The sequence below is a fragment of the Lepeophtheirus salmonis genome, chromosome 11, assembly GCF_016086655.4.
Source record: "Lepeophtheirus salmonis chromosome 11, UVic_Lsal_1.4, whole genome shotgun sequence".
In the NCBI taxonomy this organism is placed as follows: domain Eukaryota; kingdom Metazoa; phylum Arthropoda; class Copepoda; order Siphonostomatoida; family Caligidae; genus Lepeophtheirus; species Lepeophtheirus salmonis.
This window is the reverse complement of record NC_052141.2, coordinates 9,190,093-9,207,764: the sequence shown is the minus strand read 5'-3', so window position 1 is coordinate 9,207,764 and position 17,672 is coordinate 9,190,093. Positions and strand designations below refer to the sequence as shown.

Here is a 17,672-nt window from a genome sequence, read left to right as displayed (position 1 = left end):
AAGTTAGACTTTAAGGTTTTCCATCTTACCCTCCTCTAAGTCTTTAAACAATTTCCGAAAACAACTGCATAGTACCGACTGATTTGAAATTTCAACATAGTTAAGTAATGACATTGAAAATATGTATGTGAAAATGGCAACAGTCTTAAATGATGCGTTGATAAAATCGTTCTCCAGATATATTCTGCATGTACGAATAAGAAGATTCATTAGGAGTATCATCTTTAAGAGCTCTTTGAAATATGGAAGACATTCATGTACAGCTTTAGACTAATAACCAAGTCGGGTGAATCATTTTTCTTTCTATAGGGTGAACAATTTGTGAACTCTTTCCTCTTCTAAAAGTTGATTTGATCCATCTCATCAAACAATAATAATGTTTTCAAATTATGTATATATAATATACTATGCTAATTTTTCAAATATTTGGCAAAATAATGGACGCAGCAGCTATTAACTAAAATCAAATTTAAACATTCAAAAATGTGTCTGAAAGAATTTTACGTGCCAAAATCCACCAAATAAAGTTGTTAAATTGTGTAAACATTCAAAAATGTGTCTGAAAGAATTTTACGTACCAAAATCCACCAAATAAATCTACTCATTAAAATAGCTGGGATATAGATAATACTGTATCACGAGTTAAAAAAATAGACACGGTCACATAAAATGGGCTTGATGTACTTGCTATGAGACCGATTCGATTTTTTTTGTAATAATGTGTTTAGATAGGACATTTGGAAATAAAAAAACCCAATCTAAATTAAAATAAAATTTTGCAGCAAGATTGTTTATTCATATTAAAAGATGCTGTTGTTTTTTTGCAAAATGCTAAATTGTAACTTGTATTATGGCGAAATGAACAAGTTGTAATTGTCTTTAATTGAACGAATTTACATCCTTAGTCCTTTTTTTATAATATAAATCGATCATCCAATCAATATTCAATTAATGAATTATCCTTACCCCAAGTATATTCATTAATGGATGAACAAAATATCCCTTCGAGATCATATTCATAGCATGATAGAATTAGACAAAAAATCCATACTTAATACAAGAAAGGCAATATATACCTGGATTAAAAATGCACAATATGTAAAAACATAATTTGTCAATCTATGGATATTTAAGAAAGAGAGTTCCTTATTAGGTACAGGGAAAAGTGTTCATTTATAACAAAATGGCATTTTACTATGTGGAAAAACAGGATTCGTATTTTGTTTGTCCATGTATTGATCATTATTGCAAAATACTTTTATAAATAAAGCAAAGTGCATGTCAATGTATTTAAGAAAAACAGTCAGAGGGTGGGTTCGATTAAAATGCTCTCTGATGTATATTATATTTAGTGATGAAAATGTGTGCATAATGGGCAGTTTAAAAAATACACCGAAAATCATCATGATATCCCTGACAATTTGAAGAATGTTTTGGAGGAGATTAGCTAAAATCAGCTGTTACAGTTGAGGAGGGGGAGAAGGAAATAAACAAGAACCTTAGTAAAAATTACTCCGATGCCAATCCTCAATTTTACGCTGAGCCCAACAAGGACAAGATCCTCAGGTTTACACTCTGTTCAAACCTCAAGAACTAAATAATAATGACAACTGCTAAGGAAAAGAAAATTCATTCTTCAGATTACCAATTCTATACAAACAGGCCTGCTAAAAAATTAACACGATTCGTATTAATGAAATACTGTAGGCGTGTGCATATAGAATCGAGCGTAAATATAGTGCTTCCTTATATGCACCATTTACATATTTTGATATAAGAAATAACAATGTAGTCATTATATATTAATGACATTTCGCAGGGTTTTTTTTATGTAGCATTGAGCGTACATAAAGGGGTTATTATGTAGCAGATGGAAAATTTCAACTTTTGAAAGTTATTAAAAAAATCCATCCCCCCCCCTAATATAATTCTGCGGACGCCCCTGACTACCCCCAGTATTTTACTATTACAATATATAGCAACCATACGACCAAAGACCCAATCTTTTAACAACCTTTTGAAAAAATAAAATAATAATAAGCTAATTTTACAGGGGCATCCGCAGGAGGGGGGGGGGGCTGGAGAGGATGTAGCCCCCAAAATGGAGAAAATTTAAAAAACTGCTTCTATCAAAAAAAAAATAAGGTCCCCTAAAGAAGTAAAAAAAAAATTAAGGTCTTTCTTCTAAAAAAAAGGGTTCATCGTGTAAAAAAAATATTTTGGGATTTCTTTTCTAAAAAAAGGGTCATTCACTGTGGAAAAAAAAAGCCCTCCCCCAAAAAATAAAATCCTGCTCGGACGCCTCTGTTTCATTATATCTAATTTTAATATATGTATTATTTTAACGTTGAAAATCAAACTGAATTATCCCAAATTTTGTTAACCTGTGAAGATCCAATGTTTTGATTCACCAATAAACTCCTTAAATGTGGCGAAATACCAAAAAATCAAATAAAATCAAATACTTAAATAGGTTGTTATGTTTTCATTCAGTAACAATCAGAGCTTGGAAAAAGTTCATTCTTTTTATCTAGTATAATTGGAGGCCACAGATTTCTTTCTAGCTAATTTCAAGTGCGTAATTATAAAATAGGGTCTAAAGTAGTTTTCCGGGGGGAAGGGGCGGGGGTAAATGTATTGTTCCTTTATTAGAAGTTTAGATTTTTGTTCAAGATTGTTTTAAATTTGATAATCAACTTATATCCAAACTAAACCGAATCATATTGTTTTTTTACTTGCTCCTTTTGAATCAAAGACATAATGATTCTAACAAAACGTAAAATTAGCTTTAAAATCAAATATAAAATAAATATTAAGACTAAAAATAAAATAATATTGAGACTAAGAACAAAACAAAAATGGCGACCCATTTTTAAATAATAAATAAAATTGTACACGAAATGTTGTTAATTCGTGACCCTTACACATGTTCCCCCTCCCCCCATTAAAAGTTGACTCAGGGTGCTACTGGACTGAAGTCAATTACAAGGGGATGGAAAATTTCTATGGAAACTTTGCTTCAGGGATTTTTAAAAATGAGTAGGTTATGAGGTTTTAAAATGTTCCGTGTATATTTAAAGGATTTTTACTGTTTATACTCATCCTTAGATACTGAGCTTCTGAAATCACTAAAGACACCCTTTCCTATCGACCCTCTTCCACCTTTATCCTATCGCAAATATATTTTAAAAAAGAAATAATTATTACAAAATATAAATGTTCCCAATTTTATTGTATCTTCAGCCCAAATAATCTTTAATTTTTGGGGGTTCCCTTGAATCAAACACGTTAGGGATCAAGAAAAGAGAAGAATGGGGTCTTTATTTTCTTCAAATAGATACATGAATAATAGCGGGTTATCGGGGGGCAGTGGGCTAATATTCCAGGCCCACGATTTAAGGAGATCACTTATTTTTTACATATAGGATTGATTTCTTTTTAATAAAAATCGATTTTATCGCTCGTTTTTTAAACTTCCCCCTTCCAAATACTTTTTTATACATTAGAGACAGGCTTGTGGAGAATTCACAATAGAGGACAAAGATTTAAATCTTTTTATTTGTTGTTCTCATTTTGACATCCAATTGGTCAATATTTTCCTTAATATTCATGAAAAGGGGTTTCATTATTATAAAACTTGGTTATTTAGGTCCCTAAAATGACTGACATCAACAACACTGATGGCAGTGTCATTGAAGCCGGAGGAGATGTTAATTAGAAGGGGGGAAGGGGGAATACTATATTACGAGGGTGGTCTGAAAAGTTTCCGACATCAACGTGAAGATACCAACCTTCTTAAATAAAAGCTAGTCCCATTTGTTCCATCTAGTATCTGTTGACAGTTACTTACCAAAGTTTCAGACATTTTGGACTTTAAATTGTAATGCTACAGTCGTTTGAGTATTTCTATTAACCTTGGTTTGAGTGAAAATGGAAATCGAGTATCGAGCTGTTATAACATATTTGTTGTTCCAAGTGTAACTTTATTTAGATTCAAATCATAGTATATACATAAAAGCTTGTTTTGTTAAAATTTGAGCGTCAAAGTCAATCCAACTCGGAGTAATAGAGGTAATAAAGAAAAGGTGTCTTGTGAACAATTACTTTGCATAGAAAAACGCCTAGTTCTATTTGGACAGACCACAGAGAGGGAAGCATTGCTGAATTGTGTTGAGTTACAAGGAGACTATATTAAAAAGTAAGAATGAGAAACAATGTATTGTATCTTTGTTAATTTGGAAACCATTCAGACCATCGTCATATTCTTCTGCGGAAAGTGGAGGTTTCGAGAAGTGAGAAATATTATTTCCTTGTAAAAAATAAGGGTAGCGACAAAAGAAAAAAAAAGGAAAAGAAAAGAAAAGAAGAGAAAACATAATTTTCATTAGTAGATTCATCATCGCGCATCAGTCATCTGTGCATTCGTATTCCTGGGAAGGTAAAAGGAGACCACGGTACATCCAAAGTCGGGGAAATATCTACTCTACTTGACTCTAGTAATAGATTTATTAATTATCAAATAAAAAATGGAGGAACGTAGCCCTGAAGTCGTTGAGGAATCCCCAGAAACTCCTGATCCTGAGGGATGGGAAGACATCCTCGGAACCGGTCGACTCAAGAAGCGAATACTCAGCGAAGGTACTCCGGACACTAAACCAGAGCCTGGAGATGAAGTGAAGGTGGTCATATCTGGGACGCATTTAGGAGTGGAGGTGATCCCGGAAGAGACCCTGACGTTTCGACTCGCCGAGTTTGAGGCACCCAAAGCCTTAGACTACATTTTACCTATCATGAACGTCAACGAAGTTGTAGAAGTGATCACCGAGTCTGATTTTATGTATGGGGATCAGGGACTTGACTCGCCTCCTGTTCCGCCCAAAGCTACTCTTCAACTGAAACTCCACTTGATTGACTCCGTTGTGCCTCCTCCAAATCTAGACCTTCCCCTCGAAGAGCGAATGGCCCTAGGAGCACGTAAAAAGGAGCGTGGTACCTTTTGGTACAACCGTGGGGAGTATCAAATGGCTATCTTTGGTTATCGGAAGGCCTCTCAGATTTTAGACGATGCAGAAATTGATATTGAGGTCCCCATTGAGAGACACACCCTTCCTCTACCTCTCCAATTACTCATTAAGGAAAGAATCAATGCTCTTAACAATTTAGCTCAGGCACAAATGAAAAATAACTCTTGGGAGTCCTCTCTTGCCACTCTGAATCAAGTCCTCAGACTGGATCCGAATAATGAAAAAGCTCTTTTCCGTAAATCTAAAGTATTTCTTCAACAGGGGCGGGAATCGGAGGCCATTGGTCTCTTGAGAAGAGTGACTCGACTCTATACAAGAAACACTGTGGCTAAAAGCGAGTTGAATAAGTTATTGGAAAACCGGAAAAAGTCTCGTATCCACGAGGAAAGGCTCTCTAAGAAAATGCTGGGATTAGACAAATACGAGGAAGAGCTGTTAAAGTCGCGCTCTAGATTTTTTAATAGGGCGAATTTAAAGTCTGGTCTGGTTTACTTTGGTGGATTCAGTGTTATTGTAGGGATTACTTCCTTCGTTGTTAATCAATATGTTCTGTGATTTTATGGTTTTTTATATGGATTTTTTTTCTTTTTTTTAAATAGTACCAATATCCTTGCATTTCGTATTTCTAGTATCACAAGAAAATTCGACCTATGAAAAAAGTTTGTCATGTTTTCATTATACAATCATGTAATGGAAATATATTTTTTAATGTTGTGTTGGTTAGTCTCTGAACAATTTGTTACCTCTATCCTTGATTATTAATTTTACAAAGTGTAATATTGTTTATGTTAAATCAGTAGCATTTTAATCACAATATTATATCCTATGCAGAATTGGAAATCCCGAAATGACACTTTTTTTTGTTTTGTTTTGTAGTAATCAATTTCCAATTATATTACTTAATAAATATTTAGGAATTTAACCAAAAGACAGAAAGTATAATTAAAATCGTTTATGTAAAAAATAAACCTTAATTGCATTAGTCCATCCATTCCTATTTAATTAAATTCTTGGGAATTTTTAATGTTAGAAGGCTTGAGAGAAAAATATTTTTTTTAACATATTAGTAAAGAAACTAATCTACAATAGATTCTTTTCACGTTCTTTTTGGGGACTTAAGCCACCAAGTTCTATTACAATTAAACCTCACATTTATTAATATTAAGGAAAATAGTGAATAATTCGATTTAAAAATGAGATCAACAAATAAAATAGCTTAAACTCCATACCCTAATTAGTAAATATATGTATATATCAAATCTGACAACTTTTAGGGATTTCCAGTACGTATACTTTGGGCGATAAGTACTTTCTCCTTAAAATATTTTACCTTGAACCATTTCGTCTTAGTATATAAATATTTAAGGATAATTATTGTTTATTATTTGTTAAAGCCGATGTTTAAATTTTGTTAATTAAAGTACATACGTTATGTGTATTACTATAGAACGCATTAAATGCTTGTTTTCTGTTGGAAAAATAAAAGAAGTATGCCTCAAAATTTCAATGTATTCACCTACAAAATCTCACTATCGTAAGTTATTCGATCAAGAGACAAAGTAAGTAATAAAATTCGTATAATAAGAAAAACAAAAATATATTCATACGGCAACAATTCGAATGGAAAAAGTGCTCATCACTTCTCAGTTATTAATTATTTTTAGACTTGATGGACTATTCATACTATAAAAGACTAACGGATTGACGAACAGGCATACTATGAGACAGGAGCATAATTTCATTATTACTCCAACAGAAAACAAACATTTAATGAATTTATATTAATAAATATTACATTTTTTGATTAAAAATGCAATTGGAGCATCAATTTCATCCAAAAAAATAAACAATAACCTCATATACTGATATATTTAGGTGAAATATCCTTGAGGCAAAAAGGCCTTAAGGCTAAAGTACCGAGCAACATTACTTTATTCAAATATCAATGTTTATCATTGTTATCTTTTAGTATTCAATGCAGATGTAATCTGTTTTTTGATATTAAAGCCATTTGATGATGTTTCATCAATATTTACATTTTATGTATTAAAAATAGTAACTATGAGCCCACAGGATGCCTTCATCTTCAATTATGAATGACTTAATTTATGACGTCAGTGAAAAAGTATCTTTATTACATGATGAGATAACGTTTAATCTAAATCCAATATTTCATTCAATACATATTAATTATTTTTTTCCATTTTAAAAGAAATGAAATTATACTAAATCGAATTCGAAAATCGATTACATGACATTAAGGGTATTAATCATACAAAAAAAAAAAAAAAAATACAGATTATGTCTTGCGTCAGCATAAAAATTATCTTGATGAAAATAAGAAAATCCCAATTTATTAATCTAACTTCTTATATACATCCAAAAATTTCAAAGACATTTTATTTGAGTCACTTATAGGATTCCCACTCTAATTTTTGGGACGAGTTAAGATACACAAGAACTTTATCTATAGATTAAAACCAGACTTATTGTCTTGTTCTTTACCTTTTTTAATCGTTCATTTTTTTCGAATTCGTTTAGCGCACTAAATCATTCACTTTTTAAATAACTTTCAGAAAAATAAAACGCAATCATAGTATATCGACAAATTTCCAACATCTTTTAAAACAGAGGGTCAAGTGTCTTATCAGCCCTAACATGCCTTTTGATGGCCCCTGCCTTAGTGATTTGAATGAGTGAGTTTAACTAAATTTATTCTCATAAAATATACATTTTTTTTTTTTTGCACAGAGGTAAGAATGGGAGAAAATTATTCTTATTAATACCCTGTAATTTTGAGTGAAATATATTATCATGGCCCTTCCGTAAAGTTATTCATACACGTCCTGTAACTTCAGGGCTGGAAACAAGTCCTTACAATACCTAAATAATTAATATTTTGAGCCTTGTAAAGTATTTCCAAAGAATTAATTAAGATTCATTTATGTCAGCGAAAATTAATTTTATCGAGATAAAGTGATGAACTTCATGAAATTTGAACTAAATTAAGATTTGAACTAGTACCACTCCTGAGTTTTTTAATAACATTAACTCTTGCTTCATTTAATCTAGAAGGATATTCCATTAAGGGAATACGGGCATTTCATAATATGACCATATTATAAAATTTGAGTTATAAGTGAGTTGATACAATTTGAGTGAAACATTTATTATTTTACAAAAAATATGGCTAATTATAGTGAAAAAGTATTTAAAAAGTAATTTCAATTCAACTTTAGAGCCATCTAGCGAGCATAAAGTAATTCATGTATGTACAGGGTGCGATTTTACAATTAAGAAATTTTTAAACCCGTTTTTCTTGGAAACCCTTAGTCGTACAGCTTTAAAACCCTGTTTATCAGATTCAACAGACAATTTTGTATAATTACTGTTTGCGAAGTATTAAAATGTCCTTCGCGGACGACCGTTGTGAAGCGATCATTGTCACCCTCCGTGCAAGCCGTGAGCCTAAAGAGATCATCGAATTTCTCAAGTTGTCCTCTGCCATGGTGTACAAAGTTGCAAAGAAGTTCAAGGAGTCCGGAGGGATGGGAACACCAGCAAGGAAGAAGGCAGATCGATCTGCGTACAAAATTGCCTTTCGGGAAATTTGGAGACGTTCTGGTCTAAGGAAATGCGGCCCCCTAGTTCCCCGGACTGCAATCCTTTGGACTATTTCGTGTAGGGTGTCTTGGAGAGGGAATCCAACAGGCGTGCTCACAACAATTTGGCTTCTCTATGAGCCTCCATTTTTGAGGCTGTGAACAATATGAATACAGATCCCCTGATCAAGGTATGCACCATGTTGGAGGCCGTGGTTGAGGCTGAGTGTGGTTGAATCGAATGATTAGGTTCATGGAGGGTTCCTACGTTTGTATATAAATTGATTATTAAATATCTCACAAATTTAAGAAATAAAAAGGCTTATGTCCTGGTCTCGAAAATTTATAATTGTAAAACTGCAGCCTGTATGTATGAAAATACGTCAGCAGATGCACTGTATATAGTGATCTCTGACTCGAATGCTAATACAGTATAAAGAAATAAAAACTAGTGTAACATACAGGGAGCACTGTATAAAATAAATGAAATCTCGCAGGCGTTTATTTAAAATCATATTAGAAAGAAAAAAAAGCGGGAAGTACTTTCACATTCAATGTAAGAAAATAAAAGTGAATTTAGATGATGGATGATGTAACACAGTCAGCTAAAGTACTCCCTGGCTAATCAAATCATATTATTTTTTTTATTCATGAGGAAAGAATGTTTAATTATTATTTGTATGACAAGTGTCATATAAATCTTCCTTCATTTTTAAATGAGTAGCTACGTGTAAGTCTGCTCATGAAAAACGGAGGTTAACACCAAGGATTTCTTGGGGGTGTTATATTCGATATTATTAAAGCAAATTAGTATGTTTCTTTGGCACCTAATAGCTCCAGGCAATGGCGGGTGCACCTGCTAGTTCTAGACCAACAATGAACTATTTAAAAGTGTATTTTTGTGGGGTTTATCGTTCAGTTTTTAGAATTCGTTTATTGTTGATGAAACATTTTTGTAACGATAAACGGTTAGCACTTATGAATGATTATCAACAAGCTTCTTAAGAACTTATATGTGTCCCGATATGGCATTTCAAATAAAATTTGTCAATTTGTCATTCTTTTTTTTTTTTTTGTGAATATCCTCTTTTTTATTTTAAGACGTGCAATTGGTGGCACACCCAATCATTCTAGCTTGATTTTGTGTTGGCGGGCCATATATTACTCTAACTGTATATACACTTATCTGGGTCGTCGGTTGGGCTGGAGGTCCACTCCACCTAATCAATCCATTTTTGTCGTATAATCATAAAAGTAATGGAGTGAAAATAATCTTATAATCTAAATTTTATATCAAAATAATTTGCTGAATATTTTCAAAAAATCAGACTGCGGATTAATCGGTATAGTTCTACTGCACGGCAGTATCTCACTAACACAAAAATATAAAGTGTATTATGTTATTATCTGTCGACTTTTCTGCTTATCTTTCCCTAATCAATATTCTGACTATTGATTGATTGAATTAAAATGTTGCGTATTGACGAAGGTTGCCGAGTTACCAGTTATTTATCAGGAAGAGGGATCCATGACGAACGGGAGAAATGAGGAGAAGGAAAGGCGTGGAGGAATAAGACAAGGCTTATTTATAGGAACATCTATATTCTTAGTAAAATAAAAACCTACTCTGGTTTATACATAGAATATAAAACTATTTATACTCATCAAAAGATAAAATCAGTACTTTACAAATATATATACCGGGTGTCCCGAAAGTCTTGACCGGTACCTTCGATGGCTTTTTTCGAGGTGTCAGAGACTTTTCACGTAAATGTTGCGTAAATAAAAGTTAAAGACCATATCGGGATGGGGCACCCACACACACAGCCAAGAACACCCAGAAGTGGTTGAAGGAGAATGTGGAATTCTGGCCTAAGGACTTCTGGCCCCCTCTTCCCCCGACCTGAACCCCTTGGATTTCAGCATCTGGGCGCACATTGAGAGGCAGGCTTGCAAAAAACGCACCAGCAGTACCAAAGCTCTCAAGGCCAGTATCACCCAGGCCTGGGCCAAGATGGACCCCACCTACATCAAGAACACCTGCTCCTCCTTGCAATTTCTGCAAAAAAAAAAAAAAAAATCTACTTCCAATGAAATATTGGATTAGTAATTAAATTTAAGTTTGTATAAATTTGTTTAAGGTAATAAAAATATCCTTCACAAATAGTTCTTACTGAATCTACAGTTAACATTATTTAACTTGATGGCATTATTGACTTTGTGATGTCATTGTGAGAAAAAAAAAAAAAGAAGTATGATGACACCTACGGTAAATAAACACATATATACTCTCCCCGATTCAGGTAACAACAGTAAAAAGCAGGACCCCCTTCTATAATAGCTTTTTTCATCTCTGAGTATACAATAGACAAATGAATTAGAAAGAAAAACCTTCCCAATAAGCTGGAAACACAAATTTCTAGATTCTTACCCATTATCCGTACTACCAACCCTACCTTGGGAAGAAATAGTTTTGATCTGGGTCATGATGGTCACCAAGTCATAGGATTCCTTCAATATCTCATCCACAGTTTATTCCTCGCTCCGGATTTTATCTTCAGCCAAGGATAATATGGAGTCATTTTCTTATGACTATGAGCCCGAGACTTGCATATATTTGGGCACCATCTCCTCTGAGAAGAGCTATTATTTAGACGTAGAATCACAGGAAATATGTCAATCTTTACTTGCAAATTTACAATAATATATACCACTTTATTTTATTCTAGTAATTGACAATCTGGATTTTACAAGTTTAGATTCGTAGCCATATTGAGAGTGGAAGTTCATTGTGCCTAGAAAATCATCAAAACTAAGCAAATATCAATGCTGAGGAATAAAATTGGATTTGATAGTTTTATTACTCATGAAAGTTATTTTCAACTTTTTTATGGATTCTAACCTTTGAGATTTGAAATGATGTTTGTACCTGGTAAGGCGTTGATTTTGTTAATGTTTGATTTTGTATTTATGCTACATTTGATCCTTTGTTGTTATATTTTACCAGCAAAGGGTGAGCTGGCGTTGTTCGAGCCAAGGAGGGAGCAGGAAATAACATTGACAATGGTCAATGTTATTTCTTCTTAATGTTTAGACTCCTTTGGTGCGGGCGAGCATTATAATAGTATGTCAAAAAACATTCCAACATATATGCAATTAGTAAAGATTAAAAGTCCTTCATTTATTTTGTCAAAAAATTGCTAAGTTATGTCTTAAAAGGTTCCTTATATTAGAAATATTTTGTTGCATTTCTTCTTAAAAATAGATGTTTGATAAAAAAATGAAAAGAAATATTCAGAAAATGACAGATATTTCAGCTAACACCAATTTTTATCTGTCAAATTTTGATACATACGAATTCCTAAATAAATTTCTACAAACTTTATTTTATCTACAAATCTTATATTCCATCGTCTTCTTGCGTTTTTTTACACCTAAAAAAACTACAGTTCAACTTTCACCTATTTTCTTTTTTGCTCATAACTTTTTGGATCTTTATAACTCAACACCCCATCTACATAGTCTCCTTGAGCTCCAAAAAACAGTTATTGTGTTTGAGTATAGAATAAGCCCCCTTATATGATTCCCCCGTGGGGCACCCATAAAGGACACACACACAAATTGTATTTTACCCATATACAGATAATAAATTAAATAAAGTTTTTATAAAAATGGTTTTTTACTAATCATATTTTCAAACCATTCCGGACGTGGAATACATAAAAAGAAATAGTCATTTGACACAAAAAAAAAAAAAAAGAAAAGGGATTAGTGGAACAAGTTGTTTTACGTTCATGTTTATCCATCTAATACTCCTAGTCCTAACTAGGTAGAATATATACTGGACCACCCGGTATATATTAATTAATAAATGTTATGTGATTGAAATTAATTCATATTTCGATATATTAAAGCATACACAATTACATAGTTAAAAAACACAACAAATCTGAACTCTCTAGTTAACGTACAAGTCGAAAAAATGACACTTGAGCATGATCGACGAATTTCCCTTTGCGCAATCTAAGCAGTTGGGGTTCTCCAGGAAAACCATTTACGCCGTCAGCAAGTCTGAAATGTGGGAGAGGTAGAAGAACTCTGTCAAGAAGATCAAACTGGACCCGAAGGAGTTAAAGAAAACACACTAGGCCAATCCTCTTGAGTGCATGAGGGCCCATCCATGAGTTCTCACAACAGACTGTTCAGAGAGCTTTCTCAAAAGTGTATGGAAAGGGCCTTGCGAGGGTGGAAACGTGACTTTTGACACCAAAAAATGAAAGAAACCCGTTTCCTCTGCTGCAAAAATCTTTTGAATAAGTCCTTTGAGCTCTTTTGATCTCTTTTTTTGACACTTTTGGCCTCTCTACTGCCCTGATACCAACCCCCTTGACTACACCTTTTAGGTATATGTGGACGTACAACTGTCCGTCATCGAAACGCCGAGGCCCTCAAAGCCACTCTTAGCCAGCACTGATATGCCATGACTTTGTATTACACCCACCACGGGTGCTAGGCCTTCTATCACCGCCTGGAAGCTATCATTGCTTCTAAGGATGGCTATATTATTGTTTGGGAGAGCTCAGACGCAGATCTATTTAAGTATTAATTGTGTTGAAATTATATTCTTAATTCATACATTATATCCTGTTGAATTTTAATATTGATAGTGTTCTGATTTGAATGGGCCACTCGGTATTAAACTATCAAGTATATTAATGTCGTTACGTAAGAAAATGAAGCCTTCTAATGGAAAATCATCAATATGTGAAGGACACTTATACATAAACTGCCATGTAAACATTTGCGAGGATATCCATTTATTTTTTGTTTGTCTTTTTAAGAAAAGGGAATGCGTAGACATTAAAATCATTCTTCAATAACAATAGATATGAAAAGTAATTTATGATCGGAAATGATTTTGCAGTGGCCGTGGTTTTTCTTGAAACCGGTTTCTTGTAATCCGGAATGGTCGTCGACTTCCTTTATTTTAATCGTGCCATCATCGCCTTTATAATTTTAGTAGCATTTATAATAATGGAACTTGGATGTGTTTTTTTTTATCAATTATTTCAAGTTACTAACCTGATTACAAATTACTAATCATTCTTCTAAATAGTGTTTAGAACGTTGAATAAGAATTTCTTATTTTTACATCCATCAACAAAGTTGAAGGGAAGGTATGTTTTTGCCTCTGTGTGTTTGTTAGTCACTGGGATTAAGCCAAAATTTACAGATTCATTTTGATCGAACTTGGTACGAAGATTATATATGGTCACATTTTGAGAGGTCAAGGCAACACAAAAACGTAAAAAATGTATAATCAACCATAACTTTGAAACAAATTGTGATACGTAGCTCAATTTTATTTTAGAGGAAGGTTTGGCGCACTACCAAGTCCCTCTTCTAGTTCTAAGCTGTTATCATTGTTATTAAACTTCTAAGAAATAAAGTTCCCTTTCTACTACCCGCAGCTGAAACCATATAAGACCGCATTGCACATTTACGTTTGCTCATAAAGGACATAGATTTGTTGCTATTATTATTATGTTTAGTACATAGATCTAGACGGGATCCTTGTCCCGGTTTTATTTGCGTTACTTTATGTATTTACTTTGGATTAATATTTTCTATGTGTACATCGTTTTTACAATCAGTGTGTAGTGTTAACTCTTTTAATAAAGTCCTTATGTCACCTTTATTTCCTCGCGCTTTATTCCTTTATGCCTCCAAGGATTTTAGAAGTTCTGTAGTATTCCGTAGTGTCTTCCCTAAATACATGAGGTACACTGCATATAATTATATTTTTAAGTTTCTTTTTGACATGCTCAAAATACTCATGATTAATATCACTGGTCAAGAGAAGTGACAACTAGTGATGTAAGGTGTTGTTGTGTATTTTTTTATCTGGTCTGTTTAAAAAAAAAATTGCTAATATGAAGAATGAATTTCCTTTTCCATAGCTGTCGTCATCATTATTTAACTTTTGAGTAGTGAACTTCCTTTCGGCTCCTATATTCAATTATATTCAAAACCTGATTGAACATTCGTCTATGCTCTTAAAAGATGGAGATTAATCTCGAGGATTTGCTGCAGAGTATATTTGCAAGTCTTTTTTGGGTTCAGGGTAGTATTGAGGATTGACATTGGAGTAATTCTTGCCAATGTCCTCCTCCATTATCAGAGCACATTGTAACGGATCTCCTCCAAAACATTATTCAAATTGCCAGGGTTACCAATTTGATTTTCGGTTTCTTTTTTAACACACCCAAGAAGGCTCCCAATCAGCATCACTAAGCATTTCTAGCTTCTATTGTGCAATTAAAAAAACAAACACATTTTTGTTTATTTGTTGAAGGGGAGAACAATTGTGGCCCGTCAACACAAAAACAATTTAGAACGATTACTCTCAAAAAATGAATGTGGATTACATTTGTATTATTCGACGGACTATTCTCAAAATCTATCAACAAAATGTTTTTATGAACCCTTTCATTGAATTAAATACGTCTATGAAGCATCGAGCTGTATTTAAAATATATAATGATGTGGTTTTTTTGTCATATTTAATATAAATTGGTATATTTATAGCTAAAATATTTACATTAATTAATCATAAAAATTGTCCCACAGAGAAGCAATGAGAATGAAAAATAAATAAATATGCTTATATGTAGATTAAAAATGACAAAAAAGTCATAAAGATATGGACGAGTGTTTCTCAAACTTTTTCCAATCAGGGAACTTTTCAAATTTGTATAAAACTTCAAGGTACCCCTTTATAAACAAGGACGAAAAAAGACAATGGAATTGTCCGTAATTGAGATGAGAAAGCCTGTACTTATACTTAATGCCTATGTGTTAGTGTTTAAAAGTTCAGTTTACACAAATGATTAATTGCACAGAGGAGAGGGGGGGGGGGTATTTTGTACAAATGAAATGAAGACAATAATCGAGTTTATCTATGAGAGCAGAATCTATTATCATTCAAAGTCATTTTTTATCCCTAAAACAGTCCCCAAATTAAAAACAGGACTAATAAAATTTATGCAGAAATGTTTTTATTGATTCTGTATCTTACAACAAAAATCTTGCAAGGAATACTAAAATGGCCAATATATATAATGTAAACAACGAGGGATCAACCAGAAATTGTATTCCTGTTCTTTCGGAAACGGAGCATATGTATGGAATAACTTATTACTTTGTTTATTTATCAAAATGAATGAATAATGAAATAGACATGACATATCAAGCGAGACGAGGCAATCGACAGAAGATAACAAAATGCAGAGTGTATTTTTGTGTTGGCAAGGTAACGTCGTGTTAATAAATCGACACTAAATCATTGATATTCGTGGGAAATAAGGAAATATTTGATCCTTTAAAATTGGTGTACCATGAATGGGAATCATAATTACATAGTATTGGATCATGAATCATCATCATACGAGGGTTGTTTGAAAAGTCCGTGCAAAATCCAAGAGATGGCACTACTGGCACGTATTGAGGTTATGTTTAGTTTGTAAAATCTTTTGGAAGAACACACACCAACTTTCAGCCAGATCAGTTTATTTCTATCTACTTGGCATTCATTTGAATGTATAAAATGGCGCAATTTTTTTAAAAATACGAGAAATAATTTTGTGTGTTGGTTAAACACAATGACGTAAATTGGGTATGCTTTTTAGCTGACCTGTTGATTTTTAATTGGTAGAATAAGAAGGAATTTTCTTTTCCTTAGAAGTTGTCTGAGTAGTGAGCATCATTTCCTAAATAGATTCAATCATACTCAAAACCTGTTTGAATGTTTGTGTGTCCTAATAAAAGACGGAGCGTAACCCTGAGGATTTGTTGCGGAGTTTTAATTGTAAGTCTTTGTTGGGCTTAGAGTATAATTGGGGATGGATATCGGAATAATTCACAGCAACGTCCTTGTTTATTTACTTCTACTCCTCCTCCCTTGTTACAGCTGATTGTAGCGGATCTAATGAAACGTCATGAGTATTATTCCTTCGCTCCTCCAAAATATTCTTCAAATTGTCAGGGTTACCATGTTGATTTTCGGTTTCTATTTTTTTACATGCCCATTCTACACTGGATTTTCATCTGCACCTTCGATTATAACTGTTTATATGTGGTTTCAAAATTTTGGAAGAGCCCATATGGGCACAAGTGATACTCAAATTTTTAAACCCCCTGTTGAGGTTACTACTCCAGGAATTATTGATATAATCAATGATATGGTGATAGGTGCGTGAGATTCCTAATGATGTGGACATCTTGAGTTGGAATCCATTTTCCATTAATTTCCCGAACATAACTGCAGAGGTATGAGCTGGTGCAATTGTGATGGAAAATGACTTTTTTCGAGCGCCAATTGGAGGAATTTTTCTTCTTACTTGGTTTTCAAACTGTCCAATAACGAAGAATAATAAACACTTGTAATAGTTTTACCTTTTTCCAGATAGTAAATCAGGATTATTCCTTGCAAATCCAAAAGATAGTCCCCATAATATTTCCGGACGATTCCTCGATTCAAAGGAATACACAACAGAAAGAAATAGACCAATCTGACAGAAAGTTGTCGTGTGTTCTTCCAATAGATACTACTAACTAAACATAACCTCGATACGCCCCAGTAGTGTCATCTCTTGGACTTTGCACGGACTTTTTATTTATGACCCTCGTATATATTTATTATCATTTAGCCAAAGTGGACATTGGGTCAAGTGTCTGTTCTACAAAATGGTATTCGGCAAAGTGGCTACACACGCCAAAACCCAACTAGTTCCAAGTCTCTAAATCTATTTTGGTTGTAATTTATCTTCTCCAATCTTTATCATTTAGTGCTATGTTGACAATGATCAGTCTTTTGCCCTCTCCACCGTAGAATGAACGGTCCGTGGTCTTTAGAACTCGTCCCATTTGACTCCTTAGTTAACAGTTATAATAAAACAAACATTAAATATATTTTTTTATTTAATTAAATTTGTTAAAAACTTTACGCAGAGTCACACTACCTCATTTAGTAAGTACACTGATGATT

At 33.2% G+C, this 17,672-nt stretch overlaps 1 protein-coding gene across 1 annotated transcript; it reads left to right on the top strand.

Annotated features, from left to right (window-relative positions):
- Nucleotides 1–4,358: 4,358 nt before the first annotated feature.
- LOC121125989 (peptidyl-prolyl cis-trans isomerase FKBP8) lies at nucleotides 4,359–5,992 on the top strand. Its single transcript, XM_040721265.2, has one exon. The coding sequence runs from the start codon at nucleotides 4,527–4,529 to the stop codon at nucleotides 5,577–5,579; it is 1,053 nt and encodes a 350-aa protein (XP_040577199.1). The 5' UTR covers nucleotides 4,359–4,526; the 3' UTR covers nucleotides 5,580–5,992.
- Nucleotides 5,993–17,672: the final 11,680 nt, after the last annotated feature.

Bases quoted from the DNA above. Each gene is read 5' to 3' on its own strand.
- LOC121125989 (XM_040721265.2), top strand. From the start codon at position 4,527: ATGGAGGAACGTAGCCCTGAAGTCGTTGAGGAATCCCCAGAAACTCCT.